Source organism: Panulirus ornatus, chromosome 48 (assembly GCF_036320965.1).
Source record: "Panulirus ornatus isolate Po-2019 chromosome 48, ASM3632096v1, whole genome shotgun sequence".
Lineage (NCBI taxonomy): Eukaryota > Metazoa > Arthropoda > Malacostraca > Decapoda > Palinuridae > Panulirus > Panulirus ornatus.
Window position 1 is genome coordinate 5,586,672 of NC_092271.1, and position 23,910 is coordinate 5,610,581.

Here is a 23,910-nt window from a genome sequence, read left to right on the forward strand (position 1 = left end):
GGAAATTATATGGGAGGGTATTGACTGAGAGGGTGAAGGCATGTACAGAGCATCAGATTGGGGAAGAGCAGTGTGGTTTCAGAAGTGGTAGAGGATGTGTGGATCAGGTGTTTGCTTTGAAGGATGTATGTGAGAAATACTTAGAAAAGCAAATGGATTTGTATGTAGCATTTATGGATCTGGAGAAGGCATATGATAAGAGTTGATGGAGATGCTCTGTGGAAGGTATTAAGAATACATGGTGTGGGAGGCAAGTTGTTAGAAGCAGTGAAAAGTTTTTATCGAGGATGTAAGGCATGTGTACGTGTAAGAAGAGAGGAAAGTGATTGGTTCTCAGTGAATGTAGGTTTGTGGCAGGGGTGTGTAATGTCTCCATGGTTGTTTAATTTGTTTATGGATGGGGTTGTTAGGGAGGTGAATGCAAGAATTTTGGAAAGAGGGGCAAGTATGCAGTCTGTTGTGGATGAGAGAGCTTGGGAAGTGAGTCTGTTGTTGTTCGCTGATGATACAGCACTGGTGGCTGATTTATGTGAGAAACTGCAGAAGCTGGTGACTGAGTTTGGTAAAGTGTGTGAAAGAAGAAAGCTGAGAGTAAATGTGAATAAGAGCAAGGTTATTAGGTACAGTAGGCTTGAGGGTCAAGTCAATTGGGAGGTAAGTTTGAATGGAGAAAAACTGGAGGAAGTGAAGTGCTTTAGATATCTGGGAGTGGATTTGGCAGTGGATGGAGCCATGGAAGCAGAAGTGAATCATAGGGTGGGGGAGGGGGAAAAAATTCTGGGAGCGTTGAAGAATGAGTGGAAGTCAAGAACATTATCTCGAAAAGCAAAAATGGGTATGTTTGAAGGAATAGTGGTTCCAACAATGTTGTATGGTTGGGAGGCGTGGGCTATGGATAGAGTTGTGCGGAGGAGGGTGGATATGCTGGAAATGAGATGTTTGAGGAAAACATGTGGTGTGAGGTGGTTTGATCGAGTAAGTAATAATAGGGTAAGAGAGTTGTGTGGTAATAAAAAGAGCGTGGTTGAGAGAGCAGAAGAGGGTGTTTTGAAGTGGTTTGGTCACATGGAGAGAATGAGTGAGGAAAGACTGACAAAGAGGATATATGTGTCAGAGGTGGAGGGAACGAGGAGAAGGGGGAGACCAAATTGGAGGTGGAAAGATGGAGTGAAAAAGATTTTGAGTGATTGGGGCCTGAACATGCAGGAGGGTGAAAGGTGTGCAAGGAATAGAGTGAATTGGAACGATGTGGTATACCGGGGTCAACGTGCTGTCAATGGATTGAATCAGGGCATGTGAAGCGTCTGGGGTAAACCATGGAAAGTTCTAAGGGGCCTGGATGTGGAAAGGGAGCTGTGGTTTCGGTGCATTATCACATGACAGCTAGAGACTGAGCGTGAACAAATGAGGCCTTTGTTGTCTTTTCCTAGCTCTACCTCACGCACATGAGGGGGAAGGGGGTTGTTATTTCATGTGTGGCGGAGTGGCGATGGGAATGAATAAAGGCAGACTGTATGAATTATGTACATGTGTATATATGTATATGTCTGTGTGTGTATATATATGTATACATTGAGATGTATAGGTATGTATATTTGCGTGTGTGGACGTGTATGTATATACATGTGTATGTGGGTGGGTTGGGTAATTCTATCGTCTGTTTCCTTGCACTACATTGCTGACGCGGGAGACAGCGACAAAGCAAAATAAATAAATAAATAACCACCTATGAACTGGTTTCGTAAGTGGAAGTCATAGTTAGATATGAAAAAAGAACCAGAGAACATCATCAGACAACTGAGTCTCAGACAAAAGTAAGATACTATGAGCGGTACTAAACAGATGGTGTGCAACTGAGGACAGGTTACTAGAGACCACAAATGTTGGCATAGTGAACAGAAAAAGATGAAGATCTAATAGAGAGAGAAAGGTTATGGGAGGGGCCATTACTACTACTGCCACTGGCAGTAAAGTAAGGCAGAACACCCGAGATTCTTAGCACCCCATGATGACAGGGACTAGAGGCCAAAGATCTGACGGACTCTATCATGGTGATGCATATAAGTGTTAGAGTGGACACGAACTGACAAAAGTGCTTATATGAAAAAAAAGGAATAATAATAAGCAAGGTTTTACTACGTGTATGGTGTCTGTAAGAAGAAGATGGTAGGACGAGACCAGTAGTCCCATTTTGATGAGACAGACAGTAAGACTAGTAATCTTGATATGGACAGCCTAAGATGGTTCCAGACACTACTTTAAAGCTCCTCAGCTAGGACGGTAGTACCACCCTAGGAAGCTGTTGTCAACAACCCACTACCTAATGGGTTGCTCCATGGGTGGGAGATGGGAAAATCCTTGAGTTAGCTGAGGTACTGAGAGGGACCAATACACTACCACCTGAGCCCTACCTCTCACTGGTGGCAGTTACACAATAAAGTGTAATTGGAGTATGCCTTAAATCTGTAGGGGTCATGGGAGGAGCCATTACTCTACTACCTCATCCATCGAGCATGCCCCTTTCACAAGTTTTTCTTCTCATTCACCAAAACTCTGTGAACACATAAATTCCTCTACTATGTTGATCTGTTCTTAATTCTTCTTTTCCAGAGCTATTCTTAGTAAACAGACCTCTGAATCTATGTGACAGAACATTCTTTAAAATGGTCGCATAAATCGAATAACATTAGTAGTGGAGATTGGGGGTTTCGTTATTAAGACAGTAATAAATATCATACCACTGAATAACTAGAGTATACACACACCAGGAAATATAAAATACTATAAAATGCACACTGTACAATTAATCCTATCAATAAAGACGAAAAATAACAAACTGCTGTTCTTAAAGTAATTGTTGGTGCTGATGGAGAGGTTCGTAAAGGAAGGAATTACTAAAGAAGGTAGTCATCAATGAACGAGTTCCATTCTCTCCATAATAAAACTTCAGGAATATGAGGTCTTAGTTGCACTGATTAATGCTCCATTCTTGGCATTCACCTCCATCGTCTATCACAAATAGTCAGCAAGAGGCAAAACACATACAATATACAATATAATGCAGCACAAAATACTATAGCACTATGTGACTGTAGCCCCTTTCCACACCCTGCATACGTGTGCTTCTTGCACAGCACTGGCAATACCACATCATAGTACTGTCAGCCCAAAGATGACTGTGTTATCAGAATCTTAAGCCAACATAACAAAAAAAAAGTGAATGAACCATTCTTCTAAAAATGGCTTATATCAAATGTGAATAAATCAAGAGGTCCCTGTATTTCCTCAAAATATCAAACTCCATCATAAGCAGTGGTTTTTCCCTGTTCAATATGGTATTACACCGAGACTATTTACCTTGTTCAAACATCCTCTGAACATCCTCCTCCAATGCAAATGACTACAGCAACCTTCCAGCCCTTTAACTCTAAATTAACTATCATTCTACCACACTCCTGTTCTGATCAAGTTAATCATTTGGAGGTATAAACACAAATCAACTGAAGCATAAAAAGATAATGTTTTATCAAGCATATCACAGGAGGAACAGCACTGAATAATTAGTTAACCTAGAGATGTGAGCAGGATGAGAGTACAGAAAGTAAATGTTAACAAAATAAAGCTATTTGTCTGAAAGTGGAGGTCATACCCAGTGTAATCATACTGTCCCATAAAAACACCTTAAGTTCAATGGGGTCTTGTGCAAATGATGCAATAAACTATAGTAAAAATATCACTTTCCTAAGAAACTAACCGTAATCTCTCGAAATTCTCTTCTCCATGGTTGTGTAATGAGGTTAGCAGCATACTGGGCCAGGGCATCAAATGCACATGCTGCACTATATGCACTAAAATCACTGATGGTGTTGATACTGGTCTCCAGTACCTCAGATGTTTGGTGGAACATAAACTTGCGGGAATGAGGAGTGATTGCCAAATATTCCATTATCACTCCTTCAGGATTAAGGGAAAACAATTTGTATTAATATCAACACAATTTGGTGGGTGAATATATAAATATAGCAGCTAAATATTGAATTTATGATGGTCAAGTCTACTAAAACATATACGATTCACTCACTTTCCAGTTTCTCTCGTTGTTCAAGTTTGTGAGGGGAATCTTCTGTTTCAATATATCCAAGGTGCAAAGTAGTCATTTCCTCCATCAGCTCTTCATCAACTGACATCACTGGGCCTGAAGGCAGTGCTGGGGAAGCTGTCTGACTGCTAGACTGCTGGGATGGCAATATCCCAGGAGGCGGGCCTCCAGGCATACCTGAAGGCACCCCATAAACCACATTCGATGGGTGTTGGTGAGGAGGATGGGAATGAGTATGAGTGTGAGGTAGCTGTGGGCTAAGGTAAGGATTGACATAAACAGAGCTTTGTGGTGGGTATACTGGTGAAGGCTGAGAAAGCATAGGTGAAGGGTGGGTTAGCATGGCAGAATTTCCAGAACCTATCGGTAGAGATACACTAGTAGCAGCAGCAACTGCTGCTGCTGCTGCTGAAGTTGAGTGGCCAGGGTGGGACTGGTGAGTGGAATGAGGCTGATGACCTGAGTGAGGTGGGTGAGGTATATGAGTTTGGGGAAAAGCATGCATGGCATAATTGTGGGGCATTGGTGGGGGAAGGATAGGGGAGGAAAATAGAGGGGAGTGAACAGTGGGGGGATGGGGACCCCCCATATGGGGAGGCATTGCCATATGGTACATCGTCATGTGGTCACGCACTCCAGACCATCTGAAAATATAACACAATATATGTGGACAATATGTTCAGACCCTTGCCTCTACCAAAATCATCAAGTTCTTTTACGGATTGAGCTAAATATCAATCTAATCTTTGTAACATCTCTCCCATTTACATGGGGCAGATAAGAGCATACAAGCACTTTTAACAAAACATGGGAAATAAATGTAAATGGTCACATTATAGACATACAAATCTGTTACGCATACCTGGTAAACTGTATAGGAGAAAAGTGACTAAGAGAATGGTGGCATGCATACCGTAATAGATCAGGAAAGAGTCAATGTGTCCTCAGGAGTGGTAGAGGATTTGCGCACCAGGAATTTGTACGAAAGAATTTGTTTGAGAAATACTTGGAGAAAGAGCAGGATAAGTGGCACTTGTGGAACTGGAAAAAGTGTATAACTGAGTTGAGAGAGAGGAAAAATGGAAGGTGCTATGAATCAGTAAGGTATGTGTGCCAGTGAGATGGGAGTACAGCAATTGGTTCCAAGTAAAGATGGGTCAACATCAACAGAATGTGATGTCACCACGGCTGTTTAATCTGTTTATGGATGGGTGAAGAGTGAAGTAAATGTGAGGGTGAGGGTCCTCTACCCCTAAAGCCTGGGCTGGTCCTAGGTTAATAGAGTGGGTCACTGGTCAACAAAGCAGTTGGAAGCCAGTCTGCAGGCCTAAGTAGCCCCTACAGCTTGGCTGGTTTAGCACACTTTGCAAACATTTGTCCTAGGCACTCTTAAACTTATCCACTGCACATCCCATGGTGTTTCTGATTATTGCTAAAGAGTTCTTCCTTTTTTGTGGATATCAAACTTTTTTATTTCAATGTTAGTATCTTAGTCTTTCATGCCTGTCATACCAACAGAAAGGTATATCCAAGCGTATGTTGGGGACCATGCATTCCAGGATTTTCTAGGTACAAGTATAAATGACAATATACCTCTAACATCTGTACTCCAGGGAGTACAGGCTCAATGATTTCTGCTGTTCCCAATAATTTAGTTCAAATACGATGACAATGTGGGCAATGAAAGATCTCTAAATGTTTTCTAATTCTCCAAATTTGCTCGTCTTGAAGGGTGCATTACAACAAAGAAATGTTCTATTCATGAGAAAATCAGTGCCTTGAAAAGTATGATCACTGGTTTTTCTAGTCCTGAAAGTCTGAAGGATCCAGCTCACCAACCTCATGGAGGAGGCAAATGCAGTTCCATTGTGCTTACTGAAAGTTCATGTATGGCACTCTGTGTCCATCCAGTATCCTGTATTGGTTTTAATTTCTTCATTTTCACCACAGTGGAGGAGTTTATACTTAACCCCATTGAGAAGCTTGTTGCTCTCAATGGCCAAGTGAAGGGCATAATACATATCTCTTTGAAGCCTATCAGCATCCTCTCCTGATGTGACTTTTATAATTATTCTAGTATCATCTGCAAAGGGTGATATGAAACTGTGACTCATGTTAGCAACATTGTGAAATACAAATATGAGGAAAAGGAGGAGATGCAAGTACACTAGGCCTGACCAAGGACAGGGAGATGTGGTTTTAGTCGGTTCATTTATACATGAAAGCCAGAAAATGGATGCAAGTGAATGAGGCCTTATCTTTGTCTTTTCCTGGTGCTACCTTGCTAACTAGGTAAATGATGAACAAATATGAAAGAAAGAAAAAACAAAAGCATTGGGCAAGTGTCATGTGGCTGCAGGCTGCCCGTGGCCTGATCCAGCTGACCACCATTTCTTGAAAGAGGCAACTGAAGTGTTGTAACCAGATGGTGTTTCCTGGGCGGGCACTGAAGTAGCTTTTTTTGTGGCTTAAATGGATGGTTGCTTTGAGGGGAGTAACATAAGTGATGACATACTGTCATTATTTGTAATGTAAGAGTTTTGTTTTGTACAAAATTCATTTGTACTTTTGTGGAATAAGAATAATGTCTTTAAAGTAAAACATGATTATCTTTAATCCTGAAATGTTTCCTATAAGACTTAAGCTATGTATCTCAAGGGTCACTCTTGGAAACCTAATCCCCCCATCTCTTGCAGGCCCTGTACCTTGCCAACTATGGTTTTGCCAACCACAGATCTTCAAGCAACATTAACTACTTTGATTGGCAAGGAACTTCTGCATATTCATCTCGCAATTTTTCTTATTACCATCTTATACATCTTATGTGCTATTAGACTCTGGTCACATTTATCATAAATTTTTGCAAAATCTGTGTAAATCACATCAACATTTCTTTTGTTTTCCAGAGACTCTTTATCAAAGTGGTCAGTCAAGCAACTATGAGAGGTAAGATCTTCCTGCCCTGAAAACATGTTGTTCTTGGTTATATAGATTGGTGAAACCAATAAATTTAGACAGTTTGCCTCTTAGGACTCTCTTGAAGATTTCAATAATGTTGGATGTGAAACTCTTTTGGATTGCTTTACTTCTATCTTTGTGTTGCAGGGTATTGTGAGTGAGTTTCAAACCCTTTGGGATGATAAAAGAATCTACACTTTTTCTCCAGAGGATATACAGTGCTCATGCAAGAGGAATTTTGTATTTCCTTAAGAAAAGCATGTTCCAAGAGTCCCATCCTGGGACAGAGTCAGGAGCATGCTCTAAATGGCCCTCTCAAACTCCTGTAGTGAGGTGATGATATTTGTTATGTCTGGGATAGGGGTTTTAGTGTTTAGAAGTCTGTTAAGGTATTCAATTTCATATTTAGTCTCAGCCCCATCCTAGCCGTCACTGCAAAAGTACCCCCTTCTATTTCATACAGACCAATGTATTTTGTCATCCTCAATTTGCATTCTGCATGAAAGTATTTTGGGGTATTTCATCAATGGCTCTTTCCATGTATTCTCTTTCCTGAGTTTCATATGACATTTTGAGTTTATGGTCTGTGTCCATCATTTCATTCATTTGGTTTTCTTACCTTTGCAGGGTGAGGTGTGGCTTTTTTAGAAGTTCTGCAATTTTCTTTTTCATCTGTATAGTGCTCATCTTTTCATTCTACCTTTGGTGTTTTGTGCTTTCTATTTGCTCGTAAGGATCTCTTGCATATCAGAAGTACCATGTGGTTATGACTTCAACACACTCCTATGTTTTGGTACTAAGCAGGGTTTCCCATTGTGTTAGACATCTCTCTGATCACATCATCCCATTTCATTTGCTTACAATAGCACTAAAACTTCTATCTTTATGAAGCTCTTGCTGCACTTAGAAGCTGACCACAACCAATGATCAAGATCATAGATCATAAAGTGTTAGATAAATGAACAAATAAAGGTTTATATAATTTAGGCAGCCATTCTGCTGAAAATACACTCTTGAGATTTTATAGATATTACAGAACTTGGAGGTCTTAATGGTAACTAGTTAACTAATCACTAAGGAGCTTAAGATCAATGTGGGCTGGATATTTCTATGTTTGAAGCATATGAGTGAGGCACATCTTGATAGTCCGGGTGGCAGATGAACATGAAATTTTATAAATACTATTGTCTATACGTTATACACGATGAAAATAAAGTGATGAGTAGTTACAATAGCCTCTTAGTAGGTGGTATAAGATGGGATAAAGATGATTCTGCATGCCCTATTCTGCACTCTTTCAAGCTGGTCCCTCTGTCTTGCTGTTAGTGAGTGGGACCAAGCTGGGGAGGTATTGGTGAGCTTAAGTTGAATGATGCTATATACATTCCTGAGATCAACTCGTAGAATGCCTAGTGATTTCAGTTAGTGGAGAAGGTACAGATGGTTTGAGGAACGTTTGATTACAGTGCTGACACGACCCTTCCAGTTTAAACCAACATCTATTGTGACACCAATAAGTTTGAAGTCTCTAACTACCTAGAAGATGTCAGGACCTAGTATGATATCAGGGGCAGGATGTTGTCTGCCCCCAGGTTGATACGTATCATCAAAGTCTTGGTGTGGATGATGGTACCATCACAGGCAATAGTCCCCTCCTGAAGGATGTTGTTGATATTAATGCCAAAGATGGAGTTGTTGACACACTTCCAGCAGTGGTTTGTGTCCCTTAGGGCATCACTGATAATGGTGAGGAAGCAGAGCAACCCCATCTTAGTGCTTTATGGTTACTTATATGTCTATGTGCAGGGAGTGCAGGCCAAATGAGTAATCTTTATGATATTTGCATCATGGGCATATAATGAGACAGTGATTATTGTCTTGGATGATGCCCAGAGTGTATACACAGGAGTGTGACTAGTATATATCTAGAGAAAGTGGTTTCTCGTTGTGAATTTCTATTTTTGCTACAAGGACGGTTATTTTTTGTACAATGCATCCCATCATGTGGTCACTGGTGCAAAAGAGGATAAAGATTGCAAAAAGCTTCAGGGACTGGGCTCCTATGACAGAAATACAGAATAGGTTACTTCATGAGGAAAGTGTTAACAAGGAATGAGCAACATTGAATACATTATCCAGCAGTTTACATGGAAACTGAATTTTATAAAAGTTGAACAACAATGGTAGGATTACATATAAAGATATATAAGAAATGAATGATTAATGATGTGCAAAATTATGATACTTTTCAAGCATCAGAGGTAGAACACTATCATGAATATAATTTTACATATATCTTGAAATGTTTGGTAAAAATCATCTCTGAACTCAACAATGGTAAAAGATTCAAATATAAAATGTTGCAGGGTTTGGAGGCAGCTTTGTTGGCAAAGTCTACATCTGGTTTGTTCAATATCAACATGAGCGGCAAACTCCCATGAGTGTCTACAGCCATGCATAAGTTGGACAACAAAATCAAAATGCCCATTGATCCTGTATAGTATTAAATTCTTAAAAGGGGAAACAGAAGAAGGAGTCAAGCGAGGAGTTTTCATCCTTCTCGAAGGCTCAGACTGGGGAGTCTGAATGTGTGTGGATGTAACCAAGATGAGAAGAAATGAGAGATAAGTAGTATGTTTGTGGAAAGGAACCTGGATGTTTTGGCTCTGAGTGAACCAAAGCTCAAGGGTAAAGGGGAAGATTGGTTTGAGAATGTCTTGGGAATAAAATCAGGGGTTGGTTGTGGGAGTATGTGATAGGGTGTAAGAAAGTAAGTTCTAGACTGATGTGGGCAAAACTGAAAGTGGATGGAGAGAGATGGGTGATTATTGGTGCCTATGCACCTGGTCATGAGAAGAAAGATCATGAGAGGCAAGTGTTTTGGGAGCAGCTAAGTGAGTGTGTTAGCAGCTTTGATGCATGAGACCGGGTTATAGCGATGGGTGATTTGAATGCAAAGGTGAGTAATGTGGCAGTTGAGAGTAAAATTGGTGTACATGGGGTGTTCAGTGTTGTAAATGGAAATGGTGAAGAGCTTGTGGATTTCTGTGCTGAAAAAGGATGGTGATTGGGAATACCTGGTTTAAAAAGAGAGATATACATAAGTATATGTATGTAAGTAGGACAGATGGTCAAAGGGCATTATTGGATTATTTGTTAATTGATAGGCATGCAAAAGAGAGACTTTTGGATATTAATGTGCTGAGAGGGGCAGCTGGAGGGATGTCTGATTGCTATCTTGTGGAGGCGAAGGTGAAGATTTCTAGGTATTCAGAAAAGAAGAGTGAATGTTGGGGAGAAGAAAGTGGTGAGAGTAAGTAGGCTTGGAAAGGAGACTTGCGTGGGGAAGCACCAAGAGAGACTGAGTGCAGAATGGCAAAAGGTGAGAGCAAATGACATGAGGGGAGTAGGAGAGAAATGGGGTGTATTTAGGGATGCAGCGGTGGCTTGTGCAAAAGATGCATGTGGCATGAGAAAGGTGGGAGGTGGGCACATTAGAAAATGTAGAGTGGTGGGATGAAGAAGTAAGATTACTAGTGAAAGAGAAGAGAGAGGCATTTGGACGATTCTTGCAGAGAGAGAGTGCAAATGACTGGGAGCTGTATAAAAGAAAGTGGCAGGAGGCCAAGAGAAAGGTGCAAGAGGTAAAAAAAGAGGGCAAATGAGAGTTGAGGTGAGATAGTATTATTAAATTTTAGGGAGCATAAAAAGATGCTTTGGAAGGAGGTAAATAATGTGCATAAGACAAGAGAGCAAAAGGGAACATCAGTGAAGGGGGCAAATGGGGAGGTAATAACAAGTAGTGATGAAGTGAGAAGGAGATGAAAAGAGTATTTTGAAGATTTGTTAAAAGTGTTTAATGATACAGTGGCAGATATAGGGTACTTTGGTCCGGGTGGTGTGCGAAGTGAGAGGGTCAGAGAGAATGGTTTGGTAAAGAGAGAAGAGGTAGTGAAAGCTTTGCAGAAGATGAAAACCAGCAAGACAGCAGGTTTGGATGGTACTGCAGTGCAATCTATTGAAAACGGGAGTGGCTGTGTTGTTGATTGGTTGGTAAGGATATTCAGTGTATATGTGGATCATGGTGAAGTGCCTGAGGATTGGCAGAATGCATGCATAGTGCTACTGTACAAAGGCAAAGGGGATAAAGGTGAGTGTTCATACCACAGAGGCATAAGTTTGTTGGGTATTCCTGGGAAATTATAAGGGAGCATATTGATTGAGAGGGTAAAGGCATATATAGAGTATCAGATTGGGAAAGAGCAGTGTGGTTTTAGAAGTGGTAGAGAATGGGTGGATCAGGCGTTTACTTTGAAAAATTATTATCATCATTTTTGCTTTATCGCTGTCTCCCACGTTTGCGAGGTAGCGCAAGAAAACAGACGAAAGAATGGCCCAACCCACCCACATGCGCATGCACGCAAATATACATATCTATACATCTCAACGTATATATATATATATATATATATATATATATATATATATATATATACGTGAGTGAGTGCTCAAATTACAGAGGTATAAGTTTGTTGAGTATTCCTGGTAAATTATATGGGAGGGTATTGATTGAGAGGGTGAAGGCATGTACAGAGCATCAGATTGGGGAAGAGCAGTGTGGTTTCAGAAGTGGTAGAGGATGTGTGGATCAGGTGTTTGCTTTGAAGAATGTATGTGAGAAATACTTAGAAAAGCAAATGGATTTGTATGTAGCATTTATGGATCTGGAGAAGGCATATGATAGAGTTGATAGAGATGCTCTGTGGAAGGTATCAAGAATATATGGTGTGGGAGGCAAGTTGTTAGAAGCAGTGAAAAATTTTTATCGAGGATGTAAGGCATGTGTACGTGTAGGAAGAGAGGAAAGTGATTGGTTCTCAGTGAATGTAGGTTTGCGGCAGGGGTGTGTGATGTCTCCATGGTTGTTTAATTTGTTTATGGATGGGGTTGTTAGGGAGGTAAATGCAAGAGTTTTGGAAAGAGGGGCAAGTATGAAGTCTGTTGGGGATGAGAGAGCTTGGGAAGTGAGTCAGTTGTTGTTCGCTGATGATACAGCGCTGGTGGCTGCTTCATGTGAGAAACTGCAGAAGCTGGTGACTGAGTTTGGTAAAGTGTGTGAAAGAAGAAAGTTAAGAGTAAATGTGAATAAGAGCAAGGTTATTAAGTACAGTAGGGTTGAGGGTCAAGTCAATTGGGAGGTGAGTTTGAATCGAGAAAAACTGGAGGAAGTGAAGTGTTTTAGATATCTGGGAGTGGATCTGGCAGCGGATGGAACCATGGAAGCGGAAGTGGATCATAGGGTGGGGGAGGGGGCGAAAATTCTGGGAGCCTTGAAGAATGTGTGGAAGTCGAGAACATTATCTCGGAAAGCAAAAATGGGTATGTTTGAAGGAATAGTGGTTCCAACAATGTTGTATGGTTGCGAGGCTTGTGCTATGGATAGAGTTGTGCGCAGGAGGATGGATGTGCTGGAAATGAGATGTTTGAGGACAATGTGTGGTGTGAGGTGGTTTGATTGAGTGAGTAACGTAAGGGTAAGAGAGATGTGTGGAAATAAAAAGAGCGTGGTTGAGAGAGCAGAAGAGAGTGTTTTGAAATGGTTTGGGCACATGGAGAGAATGAGTGAGGAAAGATTGACCAAGAGGATATATGTGTTGGAGGTGGAGGGAACGACGAGAAGAGGGAGACCAAATTGGAGGTGGAAAGATGGAGTGAAAAAGATTTTGTGTGATCGGGGCCTGAACATGCAGGAGGGTGAAAGGAGGGCAAGGAATAGAGTGAATTGGAGCGATGTGGTATACCGGGGTTGACGTGCTGTCAGTGGATTGAATCGGGGCATGTGAAGCGTCTGGGGTAAACCATGGAAAGCTGTGTAGGTATGTATATTTGCGTGTGTGGACGTATGTATATACATGTGTATGGGGGTGGGTTGGGCCATTTCTTTCGTCTGTTTCCTTGCGCTACCTCTTGGTCAATCTTTCCTCACTCATCCTCTCCATGTGCCCAAACCACTTCAAAACACCCTCTTCTGCTCTCTCAACCACGCTCTTTTTATTTCCACACATCTCTCTTACCCTTACGTTACTCACTCGATCAAACCACCTCACACCACACATTGTCCTCAAACATCTCATTTCCAGCACATATATATATATATATATATATATATATATATATATACATACACACAGACATATACATATACACACGTATATAATTCATACTCTCTGCCTTTATTCATTCCCATCGCCACCCCGCCACAGTTGAAATAACAACTCCCTCTCCCCTCATGTGAGCGAGGTAGCGCTAGGAAAAGACAACAAAGGCCCCATTCGTTCACACCCAGTCTCTAGCTGTCATGTATAATGCACTGAAACCACAGTTCCCTTTCCACATCCAAGCCTCACAGAACTTTCCATGGTTTACCCCAAACCCTTCACATGCCCTGGTTCAATCCAATGACAGCTTGTCGACCCCAGTATACCACATCATTCCAATTCACTCTATTCCTTGCACGCCTTTAACCCTCCTGCATGTTTAGACCCCAATCACTCAAAATCTTTTTCACTCCATCTTTCCACCTCCAATTTGGTCTCCCACTTCTCCTCGTTCCCTCCACCTCTGACACATATATCCTCTTGGTCAACCTTTCCTCACTCATTCTCTCCATGTGGCCAAACCATTTCAAAACACCCTCTTCTGCTCTCTCAACCACACTCTTTTTATTTCCACACATCTCTCTTACCCTATTATTACTTACTCAATCAAACCACCTCACACCACATACTGTCCTCAAACATCTCATTTCCAGCACATCAACCCTCCTCCACACAACTCTATCTATAGCCACTGCCTCGCAACCATATAACATTGTTAGAACCACTATTCCTTCAAACATACCCATTTTAGCTTCCCAAGATAATGTTCTCGACTTCCACACATTCTTCAACGCTCCCAGAACTTTCGCCCCCTCCCCCACCCCATGATCCACTTCTGATTCCATGGTTCTATCCACTGCCAAATCCACTCCCAGATATCTAAAGCACTTCACTTCCTCCAGTTTTTCTCCATTCAAACTTACCTCCCAATTGACTTGTCCCTCCACCCTACTGTACCTAATAAGCTTGCTCTTATTCACATTTACTCTCAACTTTCTTCTTTCACACACCTTACCAAACTCAGTCACCAGCTCCTGCAGTTTCTCACATGAATCAGCCACCAGTGCTGTATCATCAGCAAACAACAACTGACTCGCTTCCCAAGCTCTCTCATCCACAACAGACTGCATACTTGCCCCTCTTTCCAAAACTCTTGCATTCACCTCCCTAACAACCCCATCCATAAACAAATTAAACAATCATGAAGACATCACACACCCCTGCCGCAAACCAACATTCACTGAGAACCAATCACTTTCCTCTCTTACTACATGTACACAAGCCTTACATCCTCAATAAAAACCTTTCACTGCTTCTAACAACTTGCCCCCTACACCATATATTCTTAATACCTTGCACAGAGCATCTCTATCAACTCTATCATATGCCTTCTCCAGATCCATAAATGCTACATACAAATCCATTTGCTTTTCTAAGGATTTCCCACATACATTCTTCGAAGCAAACACCTGATCCACACATCCTCTACCACTTCTGAAACCACACTGCTCTTCCCCAATCTGATGCTCTGTACATGCCTTCACCCTCTCAATCAATACCCTCCCATATAATTTCCCAGGAATACTCAACAGACTTATACCTCTGTAATTTGAGCACTCACTTTTATCCCCTTTGCCTTTGTACAATGGCAATATGCAAGCATTCCTCCCATCCTCAGGTACCTCACCATGAGTCATACATACATTAAATAACCTTACCAACCAGTCAACAATACAGTCACCCCCTTTTTTAATAAATTCCACTGCAATACCATCCAAACCCACTGCTTTGCCGGCTTTTATATTCCGCAAAGCTTTTACTACCTATTCTCTGTTTACCAAATCATTCTCCCTAACCCTCTCACTTTGCACACCATCTCAACCAAAACATCCTATACCTGCCACTCTATCATCAAACACATAAAACAAACCTTCAAAATACTCACTCTATCTCCTTCTCACATCACCACTACTTGTTATCACCTCCCCATTAGCCCCCTTCACTGAAGTTCCCATTTGTTCCCTTGTCTTACGCACTTTATTTACCTCCTTCCAAAACATCCAAACCCACTGCTTTGCCGGCTTTTATATTCCGCAAAGCTTTTACTACCTATTCTCTGTTTACCAAATCATTCTCCCTAACCCTCTCACTTTGCACACCATCTCAACCAAACATCCTATACCTGCCACTCTATCATCAAACACATAAAACAAACCTTCAAAATACTCACTCTATCTCCTTCTCACATCACCACTACTTGTTATCATCTCCCCATTAGCCCCCTTCACTGAAGTTCCCATTTGTTCCCTTGTCTTACGCACTTTATTTACCTCCTTCCAAAACATCTTTGTATCCTCCCAAAAATTTAATGATACTCTCTCACCCCAACTCTCATTTGCCCTCTTTTTCACCACTTGCACCTTTTTCTTGACCTCCTGCCTCTTTCTTTTATACATCTCCCACTCATTTGCATTATTTCCCTGCAAAAACTGTCCAAATGCCTCTCTCTTCTCTTTCACTATCAATCTTTCTTCTTCATCCCACTACTCACTACCCTTTCTAACCTGCCCACCTCCTATGCTTCTCATGCCACAAGCATCCCTTGCGCAAGCCATCACTGCTTCCCTAAATACATCCCATTCCTCCCTCACTCCCCTTACATCCTTTGTTCTCACCTTTTTCCATTCTGTACTCAGTCCCTCCTGGTACTTCCTCACACAAGTCTCCTTCCCAAGCTCACTTACTCTCACCACTCTCTTCACCCTAACAATCTCTCCTCTTTTCTGAAAACCTCTACATATCTTCACCATCGCCTCCACAAGATAATGATCAGACATCCCTCCAGTTGCACCTCTCAGCACATTAACATCCAAAAGTCTCTCTTTCGCGCACCTATCAATTAACACGTAATCCAATAACGCTCTCTGGCCATCTCTCCTACTTACATACATAAGCTTATGTATATCTCTCTTTTTAAACTTTGAAAAATATCTATTCACATTCATCATACTTAATAGCCGTCTCCCGTATTAGTGAGGTAGCGCAAGAAAACAGACGAGGAATGGCCCAACCCACCCACATACACATGTACATACATAAACACCCACGCATGCACATATACATACATATACATATATACACATGTGCATGTTCATACTTGCAGCCTTCATCCATTCCCGTCACCACCTCATCACATGTGAAATAGTATCCCTCTGCCCTCCAGCCAGGTAGCACTACAAAAAGACAAAAAAGGCCACATTCGTTCACACTCAGTCTCTAATTGTCATGTGAAATGCACCAAAACCACAACTCCCTTTCCATATCAAGGCCCCACAGACCTTTCCATGGTTTACCCCAGATGCTTCACATGCCCTGGTTCAGACTATTGACAGCACGTCGACCCCGGTGTACCACATCGTTCCAATTCACTCTATTCCTAGCATGCCTCTCACCCTCCTGTATGTTCAGGCCCACCCTGATTGCTCAAAATCATTTTCACTCCATCCCTCTATCCCCAATTTCATCTGCTTCTCCTTGTTCCCTCTACCTCTGACATGTATATCCTCTTTGTCAATCTTTCCTTCTTTCGTCATTCATTCTCTCCACGTGAATAAACCATTTAAACACACACTCTCTCTCAACCACACTCATTTTAGTACCACATATTTCTCTTACCCTTTCATCACATACTTGATCAAACCACCTCACACCACATATTGTCCTCAAACATTTCATTTCCAACACATCCACCCTCCTCCGCACAACCCTAACTATAGCCCAGATGGATTTGTATATAGCATTTATGGATCTGGAGAAGGTTTATGATAGGATTGATAGAGATGCTTTGTGGAAGGTTATAAGAGTATATGGTGAGGGAGGTAAGTTGCAAGAAGCAGAGAAAAGTTTTTACCAAGAATATAAGGCATGTGTACGAGTAGGAAGAGAGGAGAGTGATTGGTTCCCAATGAATGATGGTTTGTAGCAGGGGTGCGTGATGACCTCATGGTTGTTCAATTTGTTTATGGATGGGGTAGTTAGGGAGGTGAATGTAAGTGTTCTGGAGAAAAGGGCAAGTATGCAGTCTGTTGTGAATGAGAGGGCCTAGGAAGTGAGTCAGCTGTTGTTCGCTGATGATACAGTGCTGGTGGCTGAGTTGGGTGAGAAACTGCAGAGGTTGAAGACTGAGTTTGGTAAAGTGTGTGAAAGGAGAAAGGTGAGAGTAAATGCGAATAAGAGCAAGGTTATTAGGTTCAACAGGGTTGAGGGACAAATTAATTAGATCTGGAGAGGGCATATGATAGAGTTGATAGAGATGCTCTGGGGAAGGTAATGAGAATATATGGTGTGGGAGGTAAGTTGTTAGAAGCAGTGAAAAGTTTTTATCAAGGACGTAAAGCAGGTGTACGTGTAGGAAGAGTGGATGGTGATTGGTTCTCAGTGAATGTTGGTTTGCGGCAGGGGTGCATGATGTCTCCATGGTTGTTTAATTTGTTTATGGATGGGGTTGTTAGGGAGGTAAATGCAAGAGTTTTGGAAAAGGGGCAAGTATGCAGTCTGTTGTGGATGAGAGAGCTTGGGAAGCGAGTCAGTTGTTGTTCGCTGATGATACAGCGCTGGTGGCTGATTCATGTGAGAAACTGCAGAAGCTGGTGACTGAGTTTGGTAAAGAGTGTGAAGAAGAAAGCTGAGAGTAAATGTGAATAAGAGCAAGGTTATTTAGGTACAGTAGGGTTGATGGACAAGTCAATTGGGAGGTAAGTTTGAATGGAGAAAAACTGGAAGTGAAGTGTTATAGATACCTGGGAGTGGATTTGGCAGCGGATGGAACCATGGAAGCGGAAGTGAATCATAGGGTGGGGGAGGGGACGAAAATTCTGGGAGTGTTGAAAAATATGTGGAAGTTGAGAACGTTATCTTGGAAAGCAAAAATGGGCATGTTTGAAGGAATAGTGGTTCCAACAATGTTATATGGTTGCGAGGCGTGGGCTATGGATAGAGTTGTGCGCAGGAGGGTGGATGTGCTGGAAATGAGATGTGTGAGGACAATATGTGGTGTGAGGTGGTTTGATCGAGTAAGTAATGAAAGGGTATGAGAGATGTGTGGTAATAAAAAGAGTGTGCTTGACAGAGCAGAAGAGGGTGTTCTGAAATGGTTTGGTCACATGGAGAGAATGAGTGAGGAAAGATTGACAAAGAGGATATAAGTGTCAGAGGTGGAGGGAACAAGAAGAAATGGGAGACCAAATTGGAGGTGGAAAGATGGAGTGAAAAAGATTTTGTGTGATCGGGGCCTGAACATGCAGGAGGGTGAAAGGAGGGCAAGGAATAGAGTGAATTGGAGCGAGGTGGTATACCGGGGTTGACGTGCTGTCAGTGGATTGAATCAAGGCATGTGAAGCGTCTGGGGTAAGCCATGGAAAGCTGTGTAGGTATGTATATTTGCGTGTGTGGACGTATGTATATACATGTGTATGGGGGGGGTTGGGCCATTTCTTTCGTCTGTTTCCTTGCGCTACCTCGCAAATGCAGGAGACAGCCACAAAGTATAATAAAAAAAAAAAAAAATACATAAGTATATGTATGTGAGTAGGACAGATGGCCAAAGGGCATTATTGGATTATGTGTTAATTGATAGGCATGCAAAAGAGAGACTTTTGGATATTAATGTGCTGAGAGGGGCAGCTGGAGGGATGTCTGATTGCTATCTTGTGGAGGCGAAGGTGAAGATTTCTAGGTATTCAGAAAAGAAGAGTGAATGTTGGGGAGAAGAAAGTGGTGAGAGTAAGTAGGCTTGGAAAGGAGACTTGCGTGAGGAAGCACCAAGAGAGACAGTGCAGAATGGCAAAAGGTGAGAGCAAATGACATGAGGGGAGTAGGAGAGAAATGGGGTGTATTTAGGGATGCAGCGGTGGCTTGTGCAAAAGATGCATGTGGCATGAGAAAGGTGGGAGGTGGGCACATTAGAAAATGTAGAGTGGTGGGATGAAGAAGTAAGATTACTAGTGAAAGAGAAGAGAGAGGCGTTTGGACGATTCTTGCAGAGAAAGAGTGCAAATGACTGGGAGCTGTATAAAAGAAAGTGGCAGGAGGCCAAGAGAAAGGTGCAAGAGGTAAAAAAAAGAGGGCAAATGAGAGTTGAGGTGAGATAGTATTATTAAATTTTAGGGAGCATAAAAAGATGCGTTGGAAGGAGGTAAATAATGTGCATAAGACAAGAGAGCAAAAGGGAACATCAGTGAAGGGGGCAAATGGGGAGGTAATAACAAGTAGTGATGAAGTGAGAAGGAGATGAAAAGAGTATTTTGAAGATTTGTTAAAAGTGTTTAATGATAGAGTGGCAGATATAGGGTACTTTGGTCCGGGTGGTTGTGCGAAGTGAGAGGGTCAGAGAGAATGGTTTGTTAAAGAGAGAAGAGGTAGTGAAAGCTTTGCAGAAGATGAAAACCAGCAAGACAGCAGGTTTGGACGGTACTGCAGTGCAATCTATTGAAAACGGGAGTGGCTGTGTTGTTGATTGGTTGGTAAGGATATTCAGTGTATATGTGGATCATGGTGAAGTGCCTGAGGACTGGCAGAATGCATGCATAGTGCTACTGTACAAAGGCAAAGGGGATAAAGGTGAGTGTTCATACCACAGAGGCATAAGTTTGTTGGGTATTCCTGGGAAATTATAAGGGAGCATATTGATTGAGAGGGTAAAGGCATATATAGAGTATCAGATTGGGAAAGAGCAGTGTGGTTTTAGAAGTGGTAGAGAATGGGTGGATCAGGCGTTTACTTTGAAAAATTATTATCATCATTTTTGCTTTATCGCTGTCTCCCAAGTTTGCGAGGTAGCGCAAGAAAACAGACGAAAGAATGGCCCAACCCACCCACATGCGCATGCACGCAAATATACATATCTATACATCTCAACGTATATATATATATATATATATATATATATATATATATATATATATATATATATATATATATATATATATTTTTTTTTATACTTTGTCGCTGTCTCCCGCGTTTGCGAGGTAGCGCAAGGAAACAGACGAAAGAAATGGTCCAACCTCCCCCCATACACACGTATATACATACGTCCACACACGCAAATATAAATACCTACACAGCTTTCCATGGTTTACCCCAGACGCTTCACATGCCTTGATTTAATCCACTGACAGCACGTCAACCCCGGTATACCACATCGCTCCAATTCACTCTATTCCTTGCCCTCCTTTCACCCTCCTGCATGTTCAGGCCCCGATCACACAAAATCTTTTTCACTCCATCTTTCCACCTCCAATTTGGTCTCCCTCTTCTCCTCGTTCCCTCCACCTCCGACACATATATCCTCTTGGTCAGTCTTTCCTCAGTCATTCTCTCCATGTGCCCAAACCACTTCAAAACACCCTCTTCTGCTCTCTCAACCACGCTATTTTTATTTCCACACATCTCTCTTACCCTTACGTTACTCACTCGATCAAACCACCTCACACCACACATTGTCCTCAAACATCTCATTTCCAGCACATCCATCCTCCTGCGCACAACTCTATCCATAGCCCACGCCTCGCAACCATACAACATTGTTGGAACCACTATTCCTTCAAACATACCCATTTTTGCTTTCCGAGATAATGTTCTCGACTTCCACACATTTTTCAAGGCCCCCAGAATTTTCGCCCCCTCCCCCACCCTATGATCCACTTCCGCTTCCATGGTTCCATCCGCTGCCAGATCCACTCCCAGATATCTAATACACTTCACTTCCTCCAGTTTTTCTCCATTCAAACTCACCTCCCAATTGACTTGACCCTCAACCCTACTGTACCTAATGACCTTGCTCTTATTCACATTTACTCTTAACTTTCTTCTTCCACACACTTTACCAAACTCAGTCACCAGCTTCTGCAGTTTCTCACATGAATCAGCCACCAGCGCTGTATCATCAGCGAACAACAACTGACTCACTTCCCAAGCTCTCTCATCCCCAACAGACTTCATACTTGCCCCTCTTTCCAAAACTCTTGCATTTACCTCCCTAACAACCCCATCCATAAACAAATTAAACAACCATGGAGACATCACACAACCCTGCCGCAAACCTACATTCACTGAGAACCAATCACTTTCCTCTCTTCCTACCCGTACACATGCCTTACATCCTCGATAAAAACTTTTCACTGCTTCTAACAACTTTCCTCCCACACCATATATTCTTAATACCTTCCACAGAGCATCTCTATCAACTCTATCATATGCCTTCTCCAGATCCATAAATGCTACATACAAATCCATTTGCTTTTCTAAGTATTTCTCACATACATTCTTCAAAGCAAACACCTGATCCACACATCCTCTACCACTTCTAAAACCACACTGCTCTTCCCCAATCTGATGCTCTGTACATGCCTTCACCCTCTCAATCAATACCCTCCCATATAATTTACCAGGAATACTCAACAAACTTATACCTCTGTAATTTGAGCACTCACTCTTATCCCCTTTGCCTTTGTACAATGGCACTATGCACGCATTCCGCCAATCCTCAGGCACCTCACCATGATTCATACATACATTAAATAACCTTACCAACCAGTCAACAATACAGTCACCCCCTTTTTTAATAAATTCCACTGCAATACCATCCAAACCTGCTGCCTTGCCGGCTTTCATCTTCCGCAAAGCTTTCACTACCTCTTCTCTGTTTACCAAATCATTTTCCCTAACCCTCTCACTTTGCACACCACCTCGACCAAAACACCCTATATCTGCCACTCTATCATCAAACACATTCAACAAACCTTCAAAATACTCACTCCATCTCCTTCTCACATCACCACTACTTGTTATCACCTCCCCATTTGCGCCCTTCACTGAAGTTCCCATTTGCTCCCTTGTCTTACGCACTTTATTTACAGACATATACATATACACACGTATATAATTCATACTCTCTGCCTTTATTCATTCCCATCGCCACCCCGTCACAGTTGAAATAACAACTCCCTCTCCCCTCATGTGAGCGAGGTAGCGCTAGGAAAAGACAACAAAGGCCCCATTCGTTCACACCCAGTCTCTACCTGTCATGTATAATGCACTGAAACCACAGTTCCCTTTCCACATCCAAGCCTCACAGAACTTTCCATGGTTTACCCCAAACCCTTCACATGCCCTAGTTCAATCCATTGACAGCATGTCGACCCCAGTATACCACATCATTCCAATTCACTCTATTCCTTGCATGCCTTTCACCCTCCTGCATGTTTAGACCCCATCACTCAAAATCTTTTTCACTCCATCTTTCCACCTCCAATTTGGTCTCCCACTTCTCCTCGTTCCCTCCACCTCTGACACATATATCCTCTTGGTCAACCTTTCCTCACTCATTCTCTCCATGTGGCCAAACCATTTCAAAACACCCTCTTCTGCTCTCTCAACCACACTCTTTTCATTTCCACACATCTCTCTTACCCTATTATTACTTACTCAATCAAACCACCTCACACCACATACTGTCCTCAAACATCTCATTTCCAGCACATCAACCCTCCTCCGCACAACTCTATCTATAGCCACTGCCTCGCAACCATATAACATTGTTAGAACCACTATTCCTTTAAACATACCCATTTTAGCTTCCCAAGATAATGTTCTCGACTTACACACAGTCTTCAACGCTCCCAGAACTTTCGCCCCCTCCCCCACCCCATGATCCACTTCTGATTCCATGGTTCTATCCACTGCCAAATCCACTCCCAGATATCTAAAGCACTTCACTTCCTCCAGTTTTTCTCCATTCAAACTTACCTCCCAATTGACTTGTCCCTCCACCCTACTGTACCTAATAAGCTTGCTCTTATTCACATTTACTCTCAACTTTCTTCTTTCACACACCTTACCAAACTCAGTCACCAGCTCCTGCAGTTTCTCACATGAATCAGCCACCAGTACTGTATCATCAGCAAACAACAACTGACTCGCTTCCCAAGCTCTCTCATCCACAACAGACTGCATACTTGCCCCTCTTTCCAAAACTCTTGCATTCTCCTCCCTAACAACCCCATCCATAAACAAATTAAACAATCATGAAGACATCACACACCCCTGCCGCAAACCAACATTCACTGAGAACCAATCACTTTCCTCTCTTACTACATGTACACAAGCCTTACATCCTCAATAAAAACCTTTCACTGCTTCTAACAACTTGCCCCCTACACCATATATTCTTAATACCTTCCACAGAGCATCTCTATCAACTCTATCATATGCCTTCTCCAGATCCATAAATGCTACATACAAATCCATTTGCTTTTCTAAGGATTTCCCACATACATTCTTCGAAGCATACACCTGATCCACACATCCTCTACCACTTCTGAAACCACACTGCTCTTCCCCAATCTGATGCTCTGTACATGCCTTCACCCTCTCAATCAATACCCTCCCATATAATTTCCCAGGAATACTCAACAAACTTATACCTCTGTAATTTGAGCACTCACTTTTATCCCCTTTGCCTTTGTACAATGGCAATATGCAAGCATTCCTCCCATCCTCAGGTACCTCACCATGAGTCATACATACATTAAATAACCTTACCAACCAGTCAACAATACAGTCACCCCCTTTTTTAATAAATTCCACTGCAATACCATCCAAACCCACTGCTTTGCCGGCTTTTATATTCCGCAAAGC

General features: G+C 42.1%; 1 protein-coding gene across 1 annotated transcript in view; it reads right to left on the reverse strand.

Moving 5' to 3' along the window:
• Nucleotides 1–23,910, reverse strand: part of tamo (PUB and ZnF_RBZ domain-containing protein tamozhennic) — a 184,796-nt gene that overhangs the window by 153,735 nt on the left and 7,151 nt on the right. Inside the window, 2 exon segments of the mRNA XM_071690509.1 lie at nt 3,755–3,954; nt 4,082–4,743. Coding sequence (XP_071546610.1) covers nt 3,755–3,954; nt 4,082–4,721 — 840 coding nt within the window. The 5' untranslated portion in view covers nt 4,722–4,743.